General features: G+C 35.2%; 1 protein-coding gene across 26 annotated transcripts; it reads right to left on the reverse strand.

Annotated features, from left to right (window-relative positions):
* Positions 1–1,276: 1,276 nt before the first annotated feature.
* LOC103961600 lies at positions 1,277–19,820 on the reverse strand. Of its 26 annotated transcripts, XR_007253498.1 has the most exons (12): positions 19,651–19,820; positions 19,444–19,545; positions 19,071–19,141; positions 17,185–18,212; positions 16,985–17,080; positions 15,894–15,966; positions 15,317–15,729; positions 13,847–15,213; positions 10,011–10,075; positions 9,848–9,913; positions 2,029–2,089; positions 1,461–1,750 (listed from the first exon to the last, which is right to left on the reverse strand). XR_007253498.1 is itself a non-coding variant. In XM_048571385.1 (7 exons), the coding sequence occupies exons 1-7, from the start codon at positions 14,079–14,081 to the stop codon at positions 1,713–1,715; spliced, it is 606 nt and encodes a 201-aa protein (XP_048427342.1). In that variant the 5' UTR covers positions 14,082–14,208; the 3' UTR covers positions 1,461–1,712. The 26 variants fall into 26 exon arrangements, 1 of the variants encoding a protein (XP_048427342.1); XR_007253492.1 differs by lacking the exons at positions 13,847–15,213; positions 15,317–15,729 and adding an exon at positions 1,277–1,435 and having other exon boundaries at positions 1,663–1,750; XR_007253494.1 differs by lacking the exons at positions 13,847–15,213; positions 15,317–15,729 and adding an exon at positions 1,277–1,435 and having other exon boundaries at positions 1,663–1,757.
* Positions 19,821–22,433: the final 2,613 nt, after the last annotated feature.

Genomic DNA, 22,433 nt, shown 5'->3' on the forward strand with positions numbered 1-22,433 from the left:
AATGAGCTGCAGTAAAACTTCAGTAATAATGTGTTTTTGTATTTCTTTCTAGCGATCAGCTCTTTGCGCTCGAAATTTGGCGATCAGGACTTGCCTTTGATTTTATTCAGTTCAGCAGAGTTTTGCATCGATTTGTTCATCTTCTTCCAGAATTCTGTTCCATTTTTTTTTTTTGTTTTATATTGTTTTGGGATATGTGAATGTAATTTTTTGGATATTTCTTTGCTTCAATTCTCTCTAATTTTTTGCTGTTTAGTTTGAACCCCCATCGCGGCATGATCATCTGCTCTGGCTGCTGCTGCCTTTGGCTGGTATTTCCTTATTTGCTATCCAAACAACAGTCCTCTCAGATACTACTTGCTTAGAGTACCATATACATATATAATAGTTTGAAAGCTGACCTGGTTTGAAGAAACCTAGCTCAAACATCCCACCTGCAGAGACAATGGTTTGATCGCCAGAGAGAGATTGGCATGACATGATTAAGCTCTTTGGAAACAGAGTGATTCAAACACTTTTCAAAGTTCTGAATCCCAACATTTGTTCAAAATTGTATAAAAGATCAATTATGCAAATTTGTAGTATATTCTTATATCAAGGATCTTACAATTTGTTTCCTCACCCAAAAAAATAAAATAAATAAAAGGAAATATTCCTATTCAAATCTGGGTGCCCGCACAGGGCATCCTTTTTTGTTTTAATATAATTTTGCAACTTGCCACCAATGTGAATTAGGATGGCACTGCAGGAAAGGCACCAATGCAATATTGGTGGCCATTGTTACAATTGAGTTCTCTACATAGGTCACACTCTCTAGTTTAGTAGGTGCTTGGTGGCCAATGAAAAGGGTGGCTTATAGCCAAATTTCTAGTAGTGAGAGAAAAAATTAGAATAAAACTTATATTTACATCTTTTTAAAATATAAAACAGGAGAGATAAATATAACTTATGCATTTCAAATTTGCATATCTGTTTAGGATGCTGTATGCTACAATAGTAGCAGTCGAGATGTTATTTAACTTGATAAAGCGGCTTTTTGACGAAGAGCAACATGGTTTTGCTTGCTAGATCACTCTCTCGCATATTAGCGATTAACAAACATGGGGTGTGCATTATGTCACACTTACTGCAGCTTATTTGTTATTGGGAAACTAAATTCCTAGGGAATAAAGCCATCCTCTGAAAGAGTCTGATCATCTGATGTGAGTTTTACTATTAGTTTAAAGACTAGCAACGGTGCCCGCGCGTTGCTGCGGGATTGGAAATGTATTCAAACTTATGCAAATTCGTTCACTTTATAAGCAATGTTTGAGTGAAGAACCGAGCATTACAAATAAAAAGTCGAATGAAAATTTAACTTGACAAAGAGACCTCAATGATCTAGCCCAATTCATTATTCAAGACTTGGTCAAACTATGATTCGTTCACTCTATCCCTAAACAAAAGAAAACCAAACCAAGTTCAGCAAGAATTATGCACGATCTTTGTGAAACTATATAATGAATGATACAATATTGTTAAACAAACATGGACTGGAGCTGATCTTAAAATTCATTTAAAAGAGAAGTGGCAAATACAATTCACTTGAGAGGCTAACTTAATGTTTCATCATTCAAATGATATTGCTTTTGAACCAAAGTATGTGGAAAAAAGAGTGGACACCTGATTAGCAATTACACTTTCAGCGGTACCGCGTTGCTAAGTTTTACTCTTCAAATCTCCAACAAATAATCTCCTCTGTAATTTCTACCTGAGCACTAAAATAAAAATAATTGGTACATAGACGAAGAGTTAAGACTGCCTACCATAAATCAATTGAGAACTACAATAATGTGACAATCCGCATGTATAACCTATGCGTCCATCGTTATTGGTTTAATAAAAATACCATTATTTTAAAATCATAGATGATTCAATTTTAACCTTAAAATCGAGACCATCTCCAGTTCTTGACAAATCAAATTTCAATAAATAGCCACACATGTGAAATAAACAAAAAGAAACAGATCTCAGAGAATAATAGCTTACCATCAACAAAGATCTTGCTACTGTCTTTGGAGGTTTGGAGGCTTTTTTTTATGTTCGTATACTATTAAAAACAAAAAACATATGTTGGTAAAAAGCATATAGCATTGACAACTGATTTGAAAAACAAACTGAAACATGAAAAAAAAAAAAAAAAAAAAGGAGTGCGTTCTAAAGCTTTTATTTCTCCTGTCATATGAAATTGATAGTGTATCAGATCTTAGTGTTTTTTTCCTGATATAAGATGTACTGTTATTCACTAAGACAAAGATCCAACCTTGACAACCATTAAATAGTGCCTGACCATTTTGTTATCATGGGTAATCTCTATCAGAAACATTCTATTCATCTTTCTATTTCAACACAATTTTAACACGTATTGGTCTATAATGTGATTTGTTTTCTTTTCAGTGGACATCTGATTAGAGTTATAGAGTGTTCCTTCTTTTTTTTATTTCACATATAATATAGGGATTGATCATGACATCTAGCAACTGATAATATATGCATGCTCTAATCCAAAAATAAAATAAGAACATAGAGTGTTGTGAGCTGCAGAGCCACCATACTACTGCGCAAGATGCTCTGGTACAGATCCATTTGAGCTGCACCAATCGTGCTCTCAGGATGACACAACAATAATTATTCAAAGATTAGAAACAAATTATATAAGGTTCATTACTTACTTTAATAATTTTATTTTCATCTTTGACTGAATTATTTTCCCTAGATTACCAGTGACAACTGCCTCTTTTGTAGAGAAACGAATTTTCTACTTGTCTTGACATTGGTCATATATTCAAACCAAGTGAAAAGGAAAAAGTCTATATATATATTGGTATCAGCCAATTCCACTGAAGAGAAAGGTTAGTAAAGATCGAATTGAAATGTAAAACGTTAATGAAAGAAAGCTAATAAACTCTGAATTTTTTCACATACCATTGATCCTTACCATTGTGGTGTAAGCTTTAGTGTTTAAGGTATAGCCAATAATCCTTGTATATGTACCTTTGTTAATATTAAACATGTTATAAAAAGGTCAAAGTTAGAGGAATAACCTTTTTAATGGTAGGTGCAAGGTAGATGTAAAATGTCACACTAAAACTATAGCACAAGTAGATAACAAATAAAAGGCAGAGAAATAGATGATGTTACCGATATTTTTCTCTCGTTCTCTTCTTGTTCTTATATTTTCTGTAACTTGAAAAACATATGGAGTGCTCTATTTATAGAGCAACTTCAAACTGATGCAGTTAATGCATTTTGAAACTTACGACACTTCCTTTGACAATACAATTTCTTTATATTTTCATATTCAACTTTCACTTTGCATGGGCATTGAAAACTTCTGCCCATGCTGAAAACTTCTGCTAATATACTATGGGCATTCATTACCCACCAGACTTTTTAACACTCCCCCTTGGATGCCCACATATCAACATGAGTTGCCTCGTTAAAACCTTGCTTAGGAAAACCCAGTGGGAAAAAACCATAGCGAAGGAAAAAGAGTACGACTTTCCTGGATCATTGATATAGTGTCAAGTATGCTTATGTTGCCTCGTTAAAACCTTGATAGGAAAAACCCAGTGGGAAAAATCATAATCGAAGGAAAAAGAGTACAACAAGCATGTATCATGGATGCTCCCCTGATATGTATCTCCCCCTGATTCCGCATTCTCCAAATTTAGCTATTTGGTAAGTCGACGTAATCCGATGCCTTACACTAATTTCTGAAATGTGCACTTTGGTAGAGATTTGGTGAATAAGTCTGCCAGATTTTCATTTGAACGGATTTGTCTGACTTCAATAACTTTAGCCTTCTGAAGCTCATGTGCACTGAAAAACTTTGGAGATATGTGTTTAGTCTTATCGCCCTTGATGAATCCTTCCTTCATTTGGGCAACACAGGCTGCATTATCTTCATGGATGACAGTTGGATTGTCTGTCTTTGAAGTTAGACCACATGAATTTCGGATATGATGGATCATTGATCTTAACCAAGAACATTCACGACTTGCTTCATGTAAAACAAGTATTTCTGAATGATTTGAAGATGTAGCAACTAATGTTTGCTTGGTTGAGCACCATAAGATTGTTGTATCTCCATTCTTAAACACATATCCAGTTTGTGAGCGGGCTTTATGGGGATCAGAGAGGAAACCAGCATCTGCATATCCAACAAGGACCTGATCATTTGTGGAGTTCTTTGAGTAGAAGAGACCCATGTCTGTTGTCCTACGAAGGTATCGCAATACATCTTTGATACCTTTCCAATGGCGAATTGTTGGAGCAGAGCTATACCTTGCTAACAAGTTAACTGAAAAAGCTATATCTGGTCTAGTACACTGTGCTAAATACAACAAAGCACCTACTGCACTCAGATACGGTACTTCTAGACCAAGGACCAGCTCATCATCTTCTTTTGGACGAAATGAATCTTTCTTAATGTCTAAAGAACGAACGACCATTGGCGTGCTTAGTGGATAAGCCTTGTCCATACCAAATCGCTTCAAAATTTTTTCAATGTAAGCTGATTGGTGGACCAAAATTCCACTAGCACAATGCTCGATCTGCAGGTCGAGATAATATTTTGTTTTCCCAAGGTCTTTCATTTCAAATTCGCTTTTCAGATATTCAGCAGTTTTATTGAGCTCTTCAGGAGTTCCAACTAGATTTATATCATCAACATATACTGCCACTATAGCGAATCCAGAATTGGATTTCTTAATGAACACACAAGGGCAAATGACATTGTTGATATACCATTTTTTGATCAAATACTCATTGAGACGATTATACAACATTCGTCTAAATTGTTTCAGACCATACAATGATCGCCTTAATTTGATCAAGAGCATACCTCGTGGTTTATTACTTGTTTCAGGCAACTTAAGTCCTTCTGGGATTTTCATATAGATGTCAATATCTAATTCTCCATATAGATACGCAGTGATGACATTCATAAGTCGCATGTCAAGTCTTTCTGAAACTACTAAACTTATTAAGTAACGGAACGTAATTGCATCCATTACAGGAGAATATGTCTCCTCATAATCAATTCCAGGTCTTTGAGAAAAACCTTGTGCAACGATTCGTGTTTTGTTTCTTGCGATCTCGTTTTTCTCGTTGCGTTTCCTTATGAATACCCATTTGTAACCCACAGGGTTTACACTAGGTAGGGTTTGGACTACTGGTCCAAAAACATTCCGCCTTTCCAAGGAATTTAATTCTGCCTGGATTGCATCTTTCCACTTAGGCCAATCCTGTCTCTGTTTGCATTCATCAACAGAACGGGGCTCAATATCATCACTTAAGATGATTTCAGTGGCTACTGCGAATGCAAACATATCATCGATGATTATTTCATTCCGATCCCACAATTCATTTGTACGTGCATAATTTATGGAGATTTCTTTGCTTTCATGTACTTCTGTCTCTTCAGGGACATGTCTCATCAAGGACATTTTCTTTTTCTGGAAGTCCAGAATCATGAATTGTGGATGTATCATTCATTTTCTCTTCCTGAATGACTTCATTTGGATTCAGTTGTGCCCTCGACTTTCTCTTTCGAGGGGCTGAATCTTTTGAGCCTGGGGGTCTACCACGCTTCAGGCGTGCACCAGATGAATCATTCGCTACCACTTTATTTTGTCCAATAGGGACATCAATTCTTACAGGTGCATTTGCAGCTGGTATATGTGATTTTGTCACTTTCATAGCATCATTAAATGCATCTGGCATTTGATTGGCAATGCCTTGAAGATGAACGATCCTTCTCACTTCATTTTCACATTGAATGCTGCGAGGATCAAAATGAGACAAGGTGGGAACAACCCATGTCAGCTCTTTCCGTTCTTCTGGAACGGTCTTTTCTCCCCCTAACGACGGGAAAATTGTCTCATCAAAGTGACAATCAGGAAAACGAGCTGTAAACATATCACTTGTCAAGGGTTCCAAATATCTAATGATAGATGGTGAATCAAAACCCACGTAAATTCCCAGTCTACACTGAGGTCCTATTTTAGTGCGTTGCTGCGGTGCAATAGCACATAAACAACACAACCAAAAACTCGTAAATGGGAAATGTTTGGCTGATATCTAAACACGAGTTGTACTGAAGAGTATTGATGGTTAGCTATAGGTCTCAATCGAACCAATGATGCAGCATGTAAGATGGCATGTCCCCATGCAGAGACTGGCAATTTGGTTTTCATAAGCAGAGTGCGAGCTATTAACTGAAGCCGCTTGATCAATGCTTCTGCTAAACTATTTTGAGTATGGACATGAGGAATAGGGTGTTCAACATCAATGCCCAATGTCATGCAATAATCATCAAAGGTTTGAGACGTAAATTCACCAGCATTATCAAGTCAGATTGAATTAATGGGATAATCTGGGAACTGTGCTCGTAACTTAATTATCTGAGCAAGAAGTCTCGCAAATGCTACATTCCGGGTAAACAAGAGACAAACATGTGACCATCGGGTAGATGCATCAACTAAAACCATAAAATATCGAAATGGTCCACATGATGGTTGAATAGGCCCACAAATATCCCCTTGAATTCTTTGCAGAAATGATGGGGATTCAGCATCAACCTTTAGTTATAATGGTCTAATTACCAACTTCTCTTGAGAACAAACTTTGCAAGGGTTATCATTTGAGGCAGCAATGTGTCTGCTCACTAATGGATGTCCATTAGAGTTGGTAATGATCCTACGCACTATGGTAGATCCTGGATGACCCAGACGGTCATGCCAATGCATGTAAACTCTTGAATCAATGAACTTCTGGTTCATGACAATATGTGATTCAATTGTCCTTATGTATGTATAATACAATCCACTCGACATACCACACAACTTCTCCAATATACGCTTCTGGGTATCATTGGAGGTAATGCATAGATACTCCACATTTTCTGCACTTTTTGTTTCAATGTGGTATCCATTTAAACGTATGTCTTTGAAACTCAACAAATTTCGAGTAGATCGAGTAGCATACAATGCATTTTGTATGGACAATATTGTTCCATTTGGTAACATAATCTGGGCTTACCCTGAACCTTCAATTACATCTGAAGGTCCTGATATTGTTGTTATCCCTACTCTTGTAAGTATTAAGCTTGAGAAATACTTTTGATCACGAAGTATTGTATGTGTGGTTGCATTGTCTGCAAGACAAATATCTCCGCCATTTCTCATGTTTTGAGAATAACCACAGTTTTTATCCATGCTGTCTGAGTAAGAGAATCAGAGTTAAAAACAAGTTATAACAAGAAATTTACATGCCACTTTTATTGAATTTGAAATACTACAAGTTCAGCATAATAAAAGTAAATTAATGATTCAATTGGACCGGTATACTTCATTTCCCATTTCCACAATAAAGTCTGGAACATCTAGATGAGTTGTGTTCAACTGCCCTGATAAGTCAAACACTGGATCAGGTATATCCATTGGTCTAGCCTGGTCGAGAAAATTGGTCTCGACACCCTTTTCCTTGAGGGAGGCTTGATACAGATCCACTAGATGTTTTAGGGTACGACAAGTACGCGCCCAATGCCCATTGCCACCACACCTATGGCAGGCTCCTTCAGAGTTTCTAGGAGCATTGTTCATATGAGCTTTGCCTTTGTGGTGATTCGTATTTTTGAAGCTCGGGCCTGAATTATGCCTCGGAACTTGGTTGTGAAACTGAACTCCATGGTTCTTGCCTTTCCTATTCCATCGACCTCGCTTGTGGCCACGTCCTCGTTTATGATTATTACCACCAAAGGATGTGGTGTTCACTTCGAGGGAAGCAACATTCACTTTTGGGAATGGTGCAGATCCAGTAGGTCGGGAATGATGGTTTTTCATCAAGAGCTCATTATTCTGTTCAGCTACTAAGAGCACAGATATCAGCTGGTTGTACTCAGTGTAGCCTCGCGCTCTATACTGCTGCTGCAGGAGCACGTTGGAGGCATGAAATGTGTTGAGAGTCTTTTCCAGCATATGTTCCTCAGTAATAATATCCCCACAGAGCTTCATCTCAGAGGTAATTCTGAACAATGCAAAATTGTACTCTGCCACTGACTTGAAGTCTTGGATCCTCAGATGAGTCCACTCATAGCGGGTCCTTAGAAGAATCACCGTTGTCTGGTGATTGTATCTGTTTCTCAAGGCATTCCAGAGAGCTAACGGATCTTCAACAGTTAAGTACTCGCTCTTTAGCGCCTTATCAAGATGGCGACGATTGAAAATCATGGTCTTTGCCCGATCTTGAGAGGATGAGCTGCTCTCTTCCCTGATGGTATCTCCAAGATTCCCTGCTTCCAGATGGATCTTGGTATCCAGTACTCAGGTCAAGTAATTATTCCCGGTAATATTCAGGGCAGCAAATTCAAGCTTCATCAAGTTCGCCATTTTCTTTTCTGAAAGAAAATGAAATGTGTAAGAACTTGCAATAATATGTATTCCTGGAGGAATATGATATTAGAACTTCTGGTTCTTACAAATTTTTCATTTTGATCTTCAGGCCAAAATGATAAGCACTCGAAACTTCTGGCTCGAGATTTTCAGGGTGAATGAGAATGGCGATTGTACCGTACCATTCTTATTGAAATAATGTAATATAGAATGAGCGATTATTCCGCACCACTCAAGTAACAGGAGAATTAAATATGCAGAGCAGTGTGGGCGATTATACCGCACCACCTAAATTGCAATGAAATTAAACAGCAAATAAATTTAAATATGCAGGGTAGGGTGGGCGATTATACCGTTCCACCTAGAATTTGCAGTAAAATTAAATCTGCAGTCCAAGATAGACGATGATCCCGCACCATCTTGGATCGTAGTAAGAATAAATTTGCAGTTCAAGATGGGCGATTGTACCGCACCATCTTGGATTACAGTAAAATTAACATAAATAAATACTGGGTTAGTAATCAATCTCTACACCAAACAAGTAATCAAAGATGTATATAACCGTTAGATTGAGAACTAAGAGCAAGCATGGAGCAAACAGTTCGTCGCGAGGGTATACCGCGCAGTTGAGGCAGAGGAAAAAGATGAACAGTAAAAACCTTAAAGGAAACATTTTTTCTTTCTTTCGTTCGTTCGGCGAAGAAAGATGAGAGAATAATTATATTTAGAGACTCGTGCTGATAACGTGTTATAAAAAGGTCAAAGTTAGAGGAATAACTTTTTTAATGGTAGGTGCAAGGTAGATGTAAAATACCACACTAAAACTATAGCACAAGTAGATAACAAATAAAAGGCAGAGAAATAGATGATGTTACTGATATTTTTCTCTCGTTCTCTTCTTCTTATATTTTCTGCAACTTGAAAAACATACGGAGTGCTCTATTTATAGAGCAACTCCAAACTGATGCAGTTAATGCATTTTGAAACTTACGACACTTCCTTTGACAATACAATTTCTTTATATTTTCATATTCCACTTTCACTTTGCATGGGCATTGAAAACTTCTGCCCATGCTGAAAACTTCTGCTAATATACTGTGGGCATTCATTACCCACCAGACTTTTCAACAAAACGAACTTTTTAATACCTTATTGCACACCTGAACACCAATTATGTAAACTTGATTTATTAAACTGGACGGGTAAAAGAAATAGTTTTCTGTTTTGACTTTAGCTAACATAAGTATGTTATTTCATTATTAAATAAGATTGATATGTATCATGAGGATTAAGAAAATGACCAATTCAAGAATTTCCAATAAATTATCAAGTTGGACTGAAACTTATTAATTTTTTATTTAAGCAAAGTAAAAAAAAAAAAAAAAAAAAAAAATAGTTGCAATGAAGCTAACCTGAGTTTGTTATATGTGAGTGTGACCAATTTGATTTTACTCACATAGAGATCATAAATCTTTTGCCTGTAAATTCAATGAGATGCATTACATCTCGATGATATCAAATCGGATCAATATAATGAATAACAATATTGGAGCTATCAAATAGAACAAATCTAACCTTTGTTTCCGACATGGAGCAAATGTTGCTTTCTATCTCGACTTTGCAATGACTGCATTGTTCATCTTGCATACATAAAAATCACATAGTTACAATGGTTAGCAATGATTTCAAACTATGTTTAAACAGCATTATACAGTTGCCTTAATTGTATCCAACAAATATATAAAGACATAAACTAACAACTTGATTGTAAATTTTGTAACACATCTTTAAATACTATGTTTGCAGTATAGTTGTTTACATTATTTTCTCCATCTCCTATTAAAATTTTTAGACCTTCTTTTGATGTCACTCTGGATAATGCAACATATAATTGACCGTGTGTAAAAACAGGTTCAGGAAGATATAAACCAACTTGTTTCAAAGATTGTCCTTGACTTTTGTTAATAGTCATTGCATAACATGGTCTGATCGGGAATTGACGTCTTCTAAAAATAAAAGGCCACTTACTTTCAGTTGCTGTAAAAGTGATTCTTGGTATAAAAACTTTGTGACCAATATATTTTTCAACAAGTATTTTAGCTTCAATAATTCTATTATATAATTGAGTAACAACTAATCTAGTTCCATTACATAAACCTAAAGATTGATTTAAATTTCGTAACAGCATAATTGGCATTCCTATTTTTAGAATTAGGTTATGTGTAGGTAAACCATTGAAATCCAGTTTATTTAAAAACTCAACAGGATACAATGTTTCTAGATTTTCGATATTTCCATTTGAAGAACATAAAGAATCATAACTTAGAAACACATGTTGTTCTCCGGGTAACAAATCAATTATATAATTATTTATATCTGCAACAGTTGTATTTCGAGGTGTTACAATAGCACGTTCTCTTAAATAAACAAAATTGTCAAAAGAAATTTCAAAATTGGGATAAGTTGCACGAAAGATTGAACAAATTGGATTTCCAGAAGAATTAATTATCAAATCTTTAGGTATTTCAATTAAAGATGTGTCTTTGTCATTTTGATTATCTTCATTATTTATATCACTAATTTTTCCATCACCTATTTGTAAAATTCAATTTGCAAAATGTCACATCCCGGCCTGGGGTGAATCACTTCCCGGGCCCGCTCCACCACCGTAGCACAATATTGTCCACTTTGGGCTTACCATTCCCTCACGATTTTGTTTTTGGGAACTCACGAGCAACTTCCCAGTGGATCACCCATTATGGGATTGCTCTAGCCCCCTTCTCGCTTAACTTCAGAGTTCCAATGGAACTCGAAGCCAGTGAGCTCCCAAAAAGCCTCGTGCTAAATAGGGATGGGAATATACATATAAGGATCACTCCCTTGGACGATGTGAGATGTCATAATCCACCCCCCTTAAGGGCCCGACGTCCTCGTCGGCATACACGCGACCAGGGTTAGGCTCTGATACCAATTGTCACATCCCGGCCCGGAGCGGATCACTTCCCGAGCCCGCTCCACCACCGTAGCACGATATTGTCCGCTTTGGGCTTACCATTCCCTTAGGGTTTTGTTTTTGGGAACTCACGAGCAACTTCCAAGTGGGTCACCCATCATGGGATTGCTCTAGCCCCCTTCTTGCTTAACTTCGGAGTTCCAATGGAACCCGAAACCAGTGAGCTCCCAAAAGGCCTCGTGCTAAGTAGGGATGAAAATATACATATAAGGATCACTCCCCTAGGCGATGTGGGATGTCATACAAAATCATTGATTTTTTTCTTTTCTTCATTGCTTAATCCATTTCTTGATAACCTCATATTTTCTTTCAAATGAAAAATTTTAAAATGTGATCACAAATAAGAAGTATTTAGAGAAGCATTTATTATATCTTCTCTGGTTCCTCCAGGTATAACAGGTAATATTTGTCGAAAATCACCACCTAATAAAACAGGTTTACCACCAAATGGGATATTATTTTGTGAACCATGTAAATGTGACAAAATGTCAAAAAGTGATTTATCCAATGCTTCAAAACAATGTTTATGAATCATAGGTGCTTCATCCCATATAATTAAATCTGTTTTTTCAATTAATCCAGCAAGATGAGTTTTCTTTTTTATTGGACAAATTGAAGAATCAGTAATAACCAAGGGAATTTTAAATCTAGAATGAGATGTTCTACCACCTGGTAATAACAACGATGCTATTCCGGATGATGCCACTGCTAAAACAATTTTTCCTTCAGATCTAAGTCTACTTATTATAGCATCCCATAAAAAAGTTTTTCCAGTACCTCCATGACCATAGACAAAAAATAGTCCTTTTCTTTTATTTACAGTATCTATAACACAATCATAGATATGTTTTTGACCTTCATTAAGTTGCGATTTTAAAACTCTGTGTTTTTTTTACAATTCTTCACAATCATAATTTAACTCTTCTCTTAAAAGTCTATTTTTTATTTCTAACATTTTTCTTGCATCAGGCATTGGTAAATTATATTTGTCTAAAGAAGTTGATGCATTATTAAAAAGCAATTCTAGCTCAAATAAGACAGAATTTTTTAATTCATCCTGTGGTACAATCATATCAGGAATTGCAAAAGTTTTTCGTAATTTGTACAAAATATCATCATACATGTTTTCCCAATGACTATTAAAAAGAATTTGAGGATTTGCTACATCACAAAATAAAATTATTGTAACAAACAATAGTCTCAATTGAGCAGATGACGCTACATTTACAGCATTTGACAAAGCTTCAATCCATTCTTTATCATCGCCTAACAATCCCAATGATTTACATGCAGCATGATATGAATTATGTACAACACCATTAACAGTTTTTATATCATCAAAGTTTAATGCACCTTTTTTCAAATTCAGAAGCATTCTTAAATAATATAATTCACCAGATGCTGGATGCACATATGCTATTCTACCTATTGAACCTTTTTGTTTTCTTGGTTTCCAAATTTTTTCCCGTGCATCATATAAAAATTTTGACGGAAACTGTGCATAAGTTAATGAACGTGCTTCATTATAAATTTTGTTAGCTTCAAACCAACTTGTTAATATTGTATGTTCAAAAGCATTTTGATTGATAATTGATTGCAATGATTGATCGCCACTGAAAACAATATTTTGCTCTAACGGTAAATGTACTGGCAATCGTTCCACAGAAGGTTCTCTATGATGTATAGAATATTGAAACAATCTCCAAACAGCTTCGTATGGTGATATGTATCTACAATTTTGATATGTTAATATTTCATCATTTAGATCTTGTTGAAGAATTAATCATGCTCTATCTGAACCTTTATTTACATATTTGAACAAATATTTTATAAGCATTGATTGACAACAGAATTCAACATTTATATGAGCATTATATCTCAAAAGTAGTTCAGGATTATAAGGAACAACAAAGCTGTTATCAATTTTGATTCCATTTTTTAAAACAAATTTTGTATCATCATCACGACGCCTATAAACTGGAAAACCATTAGGTTCAAAAATTGTCTCATTTTTATATGGTTTAGGAAAGTTTTTGGAACACTTATTTTCCCACATGCAAGGAGAATTTTGATTAATATGACCGCATGGACCATGAATCATGAATTGATTAACAATTTCATAAAGTTGAGGATTGACAAATTTGTCTGGCAACTCAGCTGAAATAATAGAATCTATATCTGATGCAATGTAGCACTTGAAATTTGATTTCAACCATATTAACATATGAGAATGAGGTAAACCTTTTTTTTGAAATTCAATTGTACAAACATCTGTTTGCAAAAATATTGAAAATAGAAGAAACCCCAAAAAAAAAAAAAAAAAAAAAAAAACGGTAGTTTTATGAAGCAAAAAAATGAAAAAATTACAGTAAGGAGAAAATGAGTTTTTGGTACTCACTTGCTTCAACTTCTCCAAAAGGCTTTCCAGATTTGATGAAGTCAAGCATATCATCAAGTTTCATTTTAAATATTCTGGAAATTATATCAGGTCTGTCCTCAGGTTTGAATCCCGATTTTTTTGCAATTTCTCCCATAATTTCTGGCCACTTTACATTACAGGTAAATGTTATGAACAAATCAGGATGTCCATGTTCTCTACAGATAGCCATAGCATCTTGATAATTGTTAATCATGTATCTAGGACTTCCTGTATATGAAGCAGGCAACACAATTTTTTGTCCCAAACTACTTGCATCATTATCACGTCTTGATATTGCATCGTAAATTCCTTTGTAAACTTCACTTCTCAATTTTTTTGATTTTGTCTAATGTAATCCAATCTATCTTCTTCAAGTGTTGCATAAGAATCTACCAAATATTGTTGAAAAAGTCTACCTCCTTTTAACAATGTAGTTAAATATGGTTCTCTTTCTTGAATTTGATAAGTTATATAAGCTCTCATAGGCACTCTTTGTCTTTTCATTTTTGGACCTTTATAATTTTCATTCCATTTTAAATTTAGTCTATAGCCATCTTCACCATACCGAAAAAGAATAGGATACTGAAGAGCCATAAACTTTGGATTCAATTTTGTAACATGTTTTAATCCTTTACTTTTAGAGTCTATAATGATATCTCTATTAGAGTCAGACAGACCTATATCACCAACTATTAAACCACCTATTTCATCACTTATTGGTTGGTCATATTGCTTGCCATCATTTGGTTGTCTTCCTGACAATATCATTTTCAAAGAGATGAGACCATCTCTTGTCGTTCGAAAAAGTTTGACCAACTCATTTGATTCATCAAACATTTTAATAAGATTTTCTACAATTTTTGAATCAAGTCTTACATTTTTTCCATCACAATCAACAGCTTTAAGACGATTTTGTACTTCATTATATGTATCATAAACATATAGCTAAGCAAATTTTGGAGACTCATTATTAGCGGGTAAAAGAGATCCCATCAAATGATAAACTTGACCACTAATTTTAAAAATGTAAGGACTTGACCCATCATTAATTGAATGATCAACTTTCGCTCCCATTGAAGTAAATGAAAACATAGAATTATAAGCTCTAATATTTTCTCGAAATGATAAACTTTTTTGACCTCCATTCGGATCAAGCAAGGAATCTAAAAAAATCGGCGTTGGCTTTGGAGTTGAAAATTTAATTTTTCCTTGTTGACAACAAAGAGTGAAAATGGGTTGATTTTTTTTCCAACTTTGTTTAAGCGACTCTTTTAACCAAAAATATGCACCACAGTCAACACATTTATAACTCTTATCACCCAAGTCCGCATAATCTTTCACAACCCCTACAAAAATACACATGCCAAAAAATATATATATATAATCACAACATACAATTAAGTAAATGCTAAAGTTAAAACTTAATGATGTACAGAATTTAAAACGTACCGTTTCTATTTTTTTGGAATAAGGCTTGACCCTTATTCATAAGACTACAATTGTCACCAGCAAAGGTTTTTTCAACTCTGTTTTGAGCATTATTTGACAAACTAACAACGTTTTTCCCTTTTCGATGACGTGTGTACAATTTCTTTTCAAGTGGGGTCACATCTAGCATTTCATCATCAACACATTCAATGGCGCAGTGCTTAGCAGAAGGTCTGCTGGTGGAGCACTGAGAATTATGGATATAAGTAGTTCTACACACTCTTTTTGATTGATGATTATGCTCAAACAATGTATTATCATATTTGTCATCAGTGATATTTTGTTTTCGCTTTATAGCATCATTTGTTTGACCATTTATAGGCTTTTTAGACATGATGGAAACAAACTGTTACTGTTATTTGAAAAACAAACAACTGCAAAATAGATTTAAAAAAAAAAATCAATTAAGACACGAAACATATGCAAAAACAATATAGCTCTCATCTAATATAAACAGTAAACGAAAGTTGACTTAAACTATAGAAAACTATATAATTAAACTTTCAATTAAATCATTCTAGAAGTTTAAATTACTAACCTTGAGCAGAGAGCGTTTTGGAAGCTAGAAACAAACAGCTTAGAAACCAGAATAACTAATTGCTTTTCAAATCCTATTGAAAAAAATGATCACTTATCATTAGCTCAGAAAAGTAAATTGAATTTAATAAATATAGTTAATTTCACAAAAACAAACAAAGTCTCATTTCTCCATTGCATGTAACGTTTTAACCATAAGTATTACAACCGTAGCAACCATAATAGCTCGCTGCTTCACATATGTATAATTTCTTTGAGCAAACAAATAGGCGATCCAAAATCAGTAATCAACATTCCACAGTAACAAAAAAAATGGAATTAAAAAACAATCATACTATACAAATAGTTATTCAAAAGGGTGTTGTTGGCCATTGCAAGGAAACCCAATCCAAAATTTACTTTATCAATCTCAAACCCTAACACTAAATTGCCAATTTCTTCCCTAGAATTATACGTTTTAGATCCCATGGAGAAGGTCCAAAACGAAGGTTTCTTTCTACTCATAATTTTACTCAGGAAATTACCACAACACCCTCCTTTTGCCAACTACATTGTTGAGAATTTGGAGATTACAAAGTCAGCAAAAGACTCCAAATAATTTCTTGAATGAAAACAATAGCTTTCCCAAACAACTCCACCTCTGCAAATTTGTTAATTTTAGTTGTTGGCCAGTTCTTGCATCCAAGACACCAATCCCCTAATCCCCTGCTCTAACCCACCAATTATGAGAGAGAGAGAGAGAGAGAGACCCAATTAATAAATTCGGAAAGAGAGGAGAACCAATATTTCTCTTCTAATACACACCCAAATTTGTGATCCACATTTAATATGAATTTCATCTCCCCAGGAGTGCAAGAATACTCAAAAAATTATAGCAATGGAAAAAGCAGGCATGATTATCAGAAATGAGTATAAAAAAAACTTGAGGCATCCATTTAAGTGAAATCACACAAAGCGAAGAAACATTTGATAAAAGCACAACTGCCTTCTCAAATTTTGAGATATCCATCGAAATGAATTCACACAAATTCCAATGATTTAAATAAGAAATGCATACAGAATAATGAAGAAGTGGAGGCACGGAAACCATACCCAAAACAACGGTTCCAGCTGCTGCCAAATTTCAGATTTTTCAACAGAGGACGTCAAAGGCAGAATCCGCTTTTAGCCGGCAAAGCCTCGAAAACACTACAACTCACCGTAAAACCAAACCGTTAGGGTTTCGTTCGTTCAAATCAATAAAAATCCAAAAAAAAAAAAGAAAACACACACATAGCTGTTATAAAACGCACCTGGGTTCAATAGAATTTATCGCACAATAAGCTGAGCTGAAAATTCGTCGGAAATCCAGCGACAACTCCGGTATGACATATGGAAAAAGAGACATAAAGTCTTCCAAGCAATTGCAAGTTGAGGATAAAACCTTGGAAACCAATTTTATGAGTTTCCACAGAACGTCAACAAATCTACGTTCACAGGATACACAACTTATTTGAAAACGGAGATCGCAAATGAAATCCCCAAAAAACAAAAATAAGAACCGCAGGATTTTAGAACAAAGGATAAAACTTCAGAGGCCAATTTCGTGAATATTTTGTGAAATAAAGTCCAGAGGATTTGAGAGGAAAGCAAGATTTTAGAAGAACATAACACAAAATAAGATGGATCGAAGCAGAGATCGACGAGAGAGAAGCCAACAAAAGGGTAAGGGGAATAAAAAACCTAATTGAAGGCTAAAGAAGTAGGATGATGGACCCGTGCCCAACATGGGCAAAAAGGCCATTTCACTGCACCGAGAAGAGAATAGAACGGAGAACCAAGAAGAAATAGAGGGCAACTTCGCCATTTCACTGTTAATGAACAGTGATCATCAACTGAGTTTTAGTATATATAACTAGCAAAGGAGCCTGAGCGATGCTGCGGGTTTTAAAACTGTTAGGCATAACAAAAACAGTTAGTGCAAAGTTGTAATGAATAATTTGAAACGAACAGTTTCTTGACATGTTCATGCTTCAGTAAATAATATCCATCATCATATGTACAAACCAAACTAAATTTATTAATTTAAAAAATTATTTGCTTCCTCTGCCCAACCCAAATTAATTCATACAAAATTTGCACAACACAAATTAAGAGATCAAACCAAATCTACACAATTCAAATAAGACATCAAACCAAGCTAATCTTTTTCTTCCGGAAAAAACAGCATACTCTTGGGAGAAAAGTGAGGTAATTAGTAGTGTACCTCTAATCAGACCTCTGTAAATCAGGTTGGCCTTAATTGATCAAACCGCACATGCTTTCTGAAATTCTGAAATATCTATCAAAATGAAATCACACGAAATCAAATTTGAAAGACAAACCATACTAATTCAAATAAGAAATACATAGAGTTCCCAAATAAAGAGCATGGTTCAAGTTAGTGATTTGATTTAGGCACAGAATGCAATAGCAATCTATCTATTTATATAAATTAAAAATATTTAAATGTATACTTCAATAATGTTTACAGTTATTCTCTACTGTAAGCAATTATTTTTGTTTAACAGAGTTCATTATTTTGTACGCAATTATTTGTCTACAAATTCGAAAACGATTTATTCACTTAAGTTCCTAATCAGAATAACATAAACATTCACATTAATAAAGAACTTGGAAACTGGTATGGACCTCCAACTGTTTACATCTTCCCATCTTGTCTAAAAATAAACACCACGTATGGGTTTTTCCACTGGATGAACACGTCATTTTCTATATTCTATTGGGTTCACTTTCTTTTCATTTTTTTTCATTTTTACCATACCGATCTGTGCATTTTTCTGTCAGTATGCCTTAACTTTTGAGTCCCTATATGCACCTGCTTTATTACCCTCTCTCTCTACAGCTTTCCTTTTAAATAGGTTATCATAAACCCATGCTCACTTTCACCCAACAACAAAAGAAACAGAGGAGAAAGGAAGACACCACATTTAATTAATTCATGATTCTGTCTAATTAGCTTTGATTAAACTGGAAAACCTAAATCCTAAGCTTTATATAACAACCTGCATTTAAGCTGTAGTGATTTAAACTGCATTAGGCTAATGATTTTCAAATTTAAACTCTCAACCATTACAAAGAGTTGCAAGCATCACAATGCATAATTGAAATATTAAAAGAATAATAAATCTCTCCCCACCTAAAACAAGTCAGATTCTCATTCTCATCCAAGGCCCCGATGATGTTTAAATACTCTATGGCGTTTTGCACCTGTAAAAGATATCAAGAGACAAAAGGTGAATTGCAAATGAGCAACAAAATTTACAAATAAGCACAACATCATTTCAGGAGGAACAATTTGGGGTCAGCCTTAAGCTGCATGTGTGTAGGGTGCAACTAAACCACCATATGCCTCTAAGATAACAAACAGACATTAATAAGCATATGCACTGAATGCTAAGGAATTAGCAAATCTTTAGCTCTAATCAGTTTAAGAAAGTAACGCTACAATGAAAAGCAAATTACAACAATTCTCAATAAGCTTTCAGATCATTTTAGTTCTGACAACTTACATATTTCCATGTGATCTCAAATAATTGGAGAAACTCACATGATCCATCATCCATGTAATCTATCTTCTTTTTCAAATGGGTAACCTCTAATCGATCTAATATCTACTGAGTACCACTCAAAGATCAATACTTTAAGCAAAAACATAAGGGGTTCCATTTATTTCCCAAATAAAATCAATGGTTTACATAGAAATTAGAAAAGCTGACCAGTGAGTGAAGAATTAGACTATGGCAAAGGAGGCAGGGGTGTCTCCAAGGACTGCATCAAAGCTGGTGGCGTTCAAATCTATGGCAAAGTCGCAAGCTAATGTTCAAATTCCTGATTTTCTGTAATGGTATAATGATGTTTGAGTGAAAAGAATAAACATTAGGCTCATTCATATCTCTATCAGTACAATTAATTTGATTAAATCGTCCATAACTTTCTTACAATAAAGCTCTATATTTCTATTTAACCGCACTAAAATGCCTGTTTTTCACTCAAGAATCTTGTCAATCCATCTCACCAGTAATTCTTCGAAAAAATTACACACACATTTTAATCAAACACCAACCAAGGAGTTGTCAAATCAGGAAAAAAACAAAAAGAGAACAAACTTAGCCAAAAAATAATAGGATCGCCGGAACATTCGGTAAATGTGAGACAGACCAAGCAAGGAACCAAACCGCAAAATATCCTTTTAGCCTAGGAAAACTCTAGCATAGGAACAGAACTAACCCAAAACCAAACGGTTACAATTCCATCCAAAATTAATCAAAACACATAATAAAAATCAAAACACAGCAGTTACAAAACATACCTCAGTTGTAGAAAATTAACTTCCCAGCGATGCAAAAACAACCGGTGCTCAAACGGAAAACAAAATCAGAAATAGATCCGACCAAAATCGGTGCAAATCAAACATAAACAAACGCAAAAACCGCGAATATGATCTTTTGTCTAGGCTTGGAAGCTACGAAATTGAAGAATCTATTCCTCATATTGATTCTACTTGATATATCATTAGTAGGATCACTAAATCATGAAATTATCCAAAAATCCTATATCGTAGAAAATTGAAAATTGCAGGTAATCAAAAGCTTAAGAATTTTACACAGAAGAACTAATTTTCAAATAATTAAATATATAATTACGGGAGAAACGATACCTGTGTATGGAGGTGCTTCAATGGAGGGGAGAAAGAGAGAATGGAAGAGAGAGAAGCTCCGAAATTGAGAGAAAGAAGCCGTGAGTAGGTTTTTGATTTTTAGTTGCTTCGGCAAAGGAAAAGGTGGAAGAGAAAAAGAAGAAAGAGAGAAACGAAATATGCTTCCAGCATCTTATGGAACCCACGGAGGTGAAGCGGGAGAAATGAAGGGTGAATTGGTGTTGTAGCTGGTTGCGAGATAGTGACAGAGAAGTCGATGGAAAAGAACAGTCCAGAAGAGGAAAAGAAGAGCAAAGAAGCAGGGGGAACACCCCAGATTTTTCAGCCTGCTTCCATTTCACCGATGACAAACACGTGTAAAACATGGCGCAATTGAAATTAAACAGACCAAGCAGGGGCAAATTCGTCAGATCACTGTTAATGAACAGTATTCATCAACTGAGTTTTAGCATATATAATTTGTGCCAAAATAACGCCAAGTAGAGCAAAAGACTTGGACACCTGATATATCTGGAAGTACTAATTTTGCATCTTTCTGATCCAATCCACTCACATTAGGATTACTTGTTAATGGTTTTTTTTTTTTTTTTTAAATATACATACATACATACATACACACACACACACACACACACACATATATAACAAAATTAAAATTCTATTCCAAATAATATCAACATGTTTGGTAATGGCATATATTAATTATTAAATCTGGCAGTGTACTTTGTTAAGCTGTTAACATGCAACTGAAAGACTGAGTCGTGAATCCTCTTCAGTACAAACTCTTGAGTTTGTTTACTTGGTCAGCAGTTTTTATTGGATAACCTTTATGTTATTATTATCTTGACAAGATGAATGCGATTGCTGACAATTTGGCTTTAGCTGGTAAGCTTGTGGACGATGATGAACTCGTCCAAATCATTTTGAACAACCTTGGTCATGCATTTGAAATGACTGTTAATGATGCTCAGGCACGTGATACACCTATCATGTACCCAACTCTTGAAGCTCTTCTCTTGACTACGGAAAGGAAGATGGTGGAACAAACTCTCCCACTAGTTGAATCAGCCCCGGTTAATGCTTTTGTAGTAGCGAGAGGACGTGTTGGACATTCTCGTGGCACTGGACGCGGTGGTTTTCCATCCAATCATGGAGGTGTCAATCCACAAGTTTCCGATTCTTGCAACAATAACTATCAACACGCTCCTAGTGGTAATGGTGATCGGTTTGGGTGTGGAAGTAGTCGTATTACTTGCTAGATATGTGGAAAGGAAGGGCATTTAGCCCTTGATTGTTACCAATGCATGAACGTTGCGTATGAAGGCCGTATTCCCACCAAGCGTCTGAGTGCAATGGCCTTTTCATCAATCATTTTGAATCGCCAAGACAATGGCTCCTAGTTGCTTGATACAGGAGCAAATGCTCACATCACACTTGATATTCAGAACTTGGTGAATCCCAAAGAGTACAATGGTAATGAAAACATTGAAGGTATAGGTAATGACATTGGACTTTCTATTACTCACTCTGGTTCGAATCAAATAAATACTACTTCTTACTCGTTTAACCTTCATAATATTTTGCATTGTCCATTTGCTTCAACAAACATAATATATGCCCATAAATTTACTCTAGGTAACCATTGTAACCTTCTAATTTTTCCATATCATTTTGTTGTTAAGGACTTCAAGACCCGGATGACGCTTTCCCAAGGGAAGTGTGAGAATAGCTTATACCCATTTCAAAGTGGCGGTGGAATATCCAAGCATCCTTTGTTTGCATTTGCAGGAATTCGTGTCTCGGCACAAAAGTGGCACTCTCGTTTAGGCCATCTTGCCGTTC

Source organism: the organism of the source record quoted next, unplaced genomic scaffold (genome assembly GCF_019419815.1).
Source record: "Pyrus x bretschneideri cultivar Hongxiangsu unplaced genomic scaffold, Pyrus_bretschneideri_v1 Contig59, whole genome shotgun sequence".
Taxonomy (NCBI): Eukaryota; Viridiplantae; Streptophyta; class Magnoliopsida; order Rosales; family Rosaceae; genus Pyrus; species Pyrus x bretschneideri.

Coding starts and splice junctions, on each gene's coding strand:
- LOC103961600 (XM_048571385.1), bottom strand. CDS start 14,081: ATGATTAACAATTATCAAGATGCTATGGCTATCTGTAGAGAACATGGA. Junction 2,090..2,977: donor CTAAAGCTTACACCACAATG/GTAAGGATCAAT, acceptor TGTTTTTAATAG/TATACGAACATAAAAAAAAG. Junction 1,751..2,028: donor TAGCAAGATCTTTGTTGATG/GTAAGCTATTAT, acceptor TTTAGTGCTCAG/GTAGAAATTACAGAGGAGAT.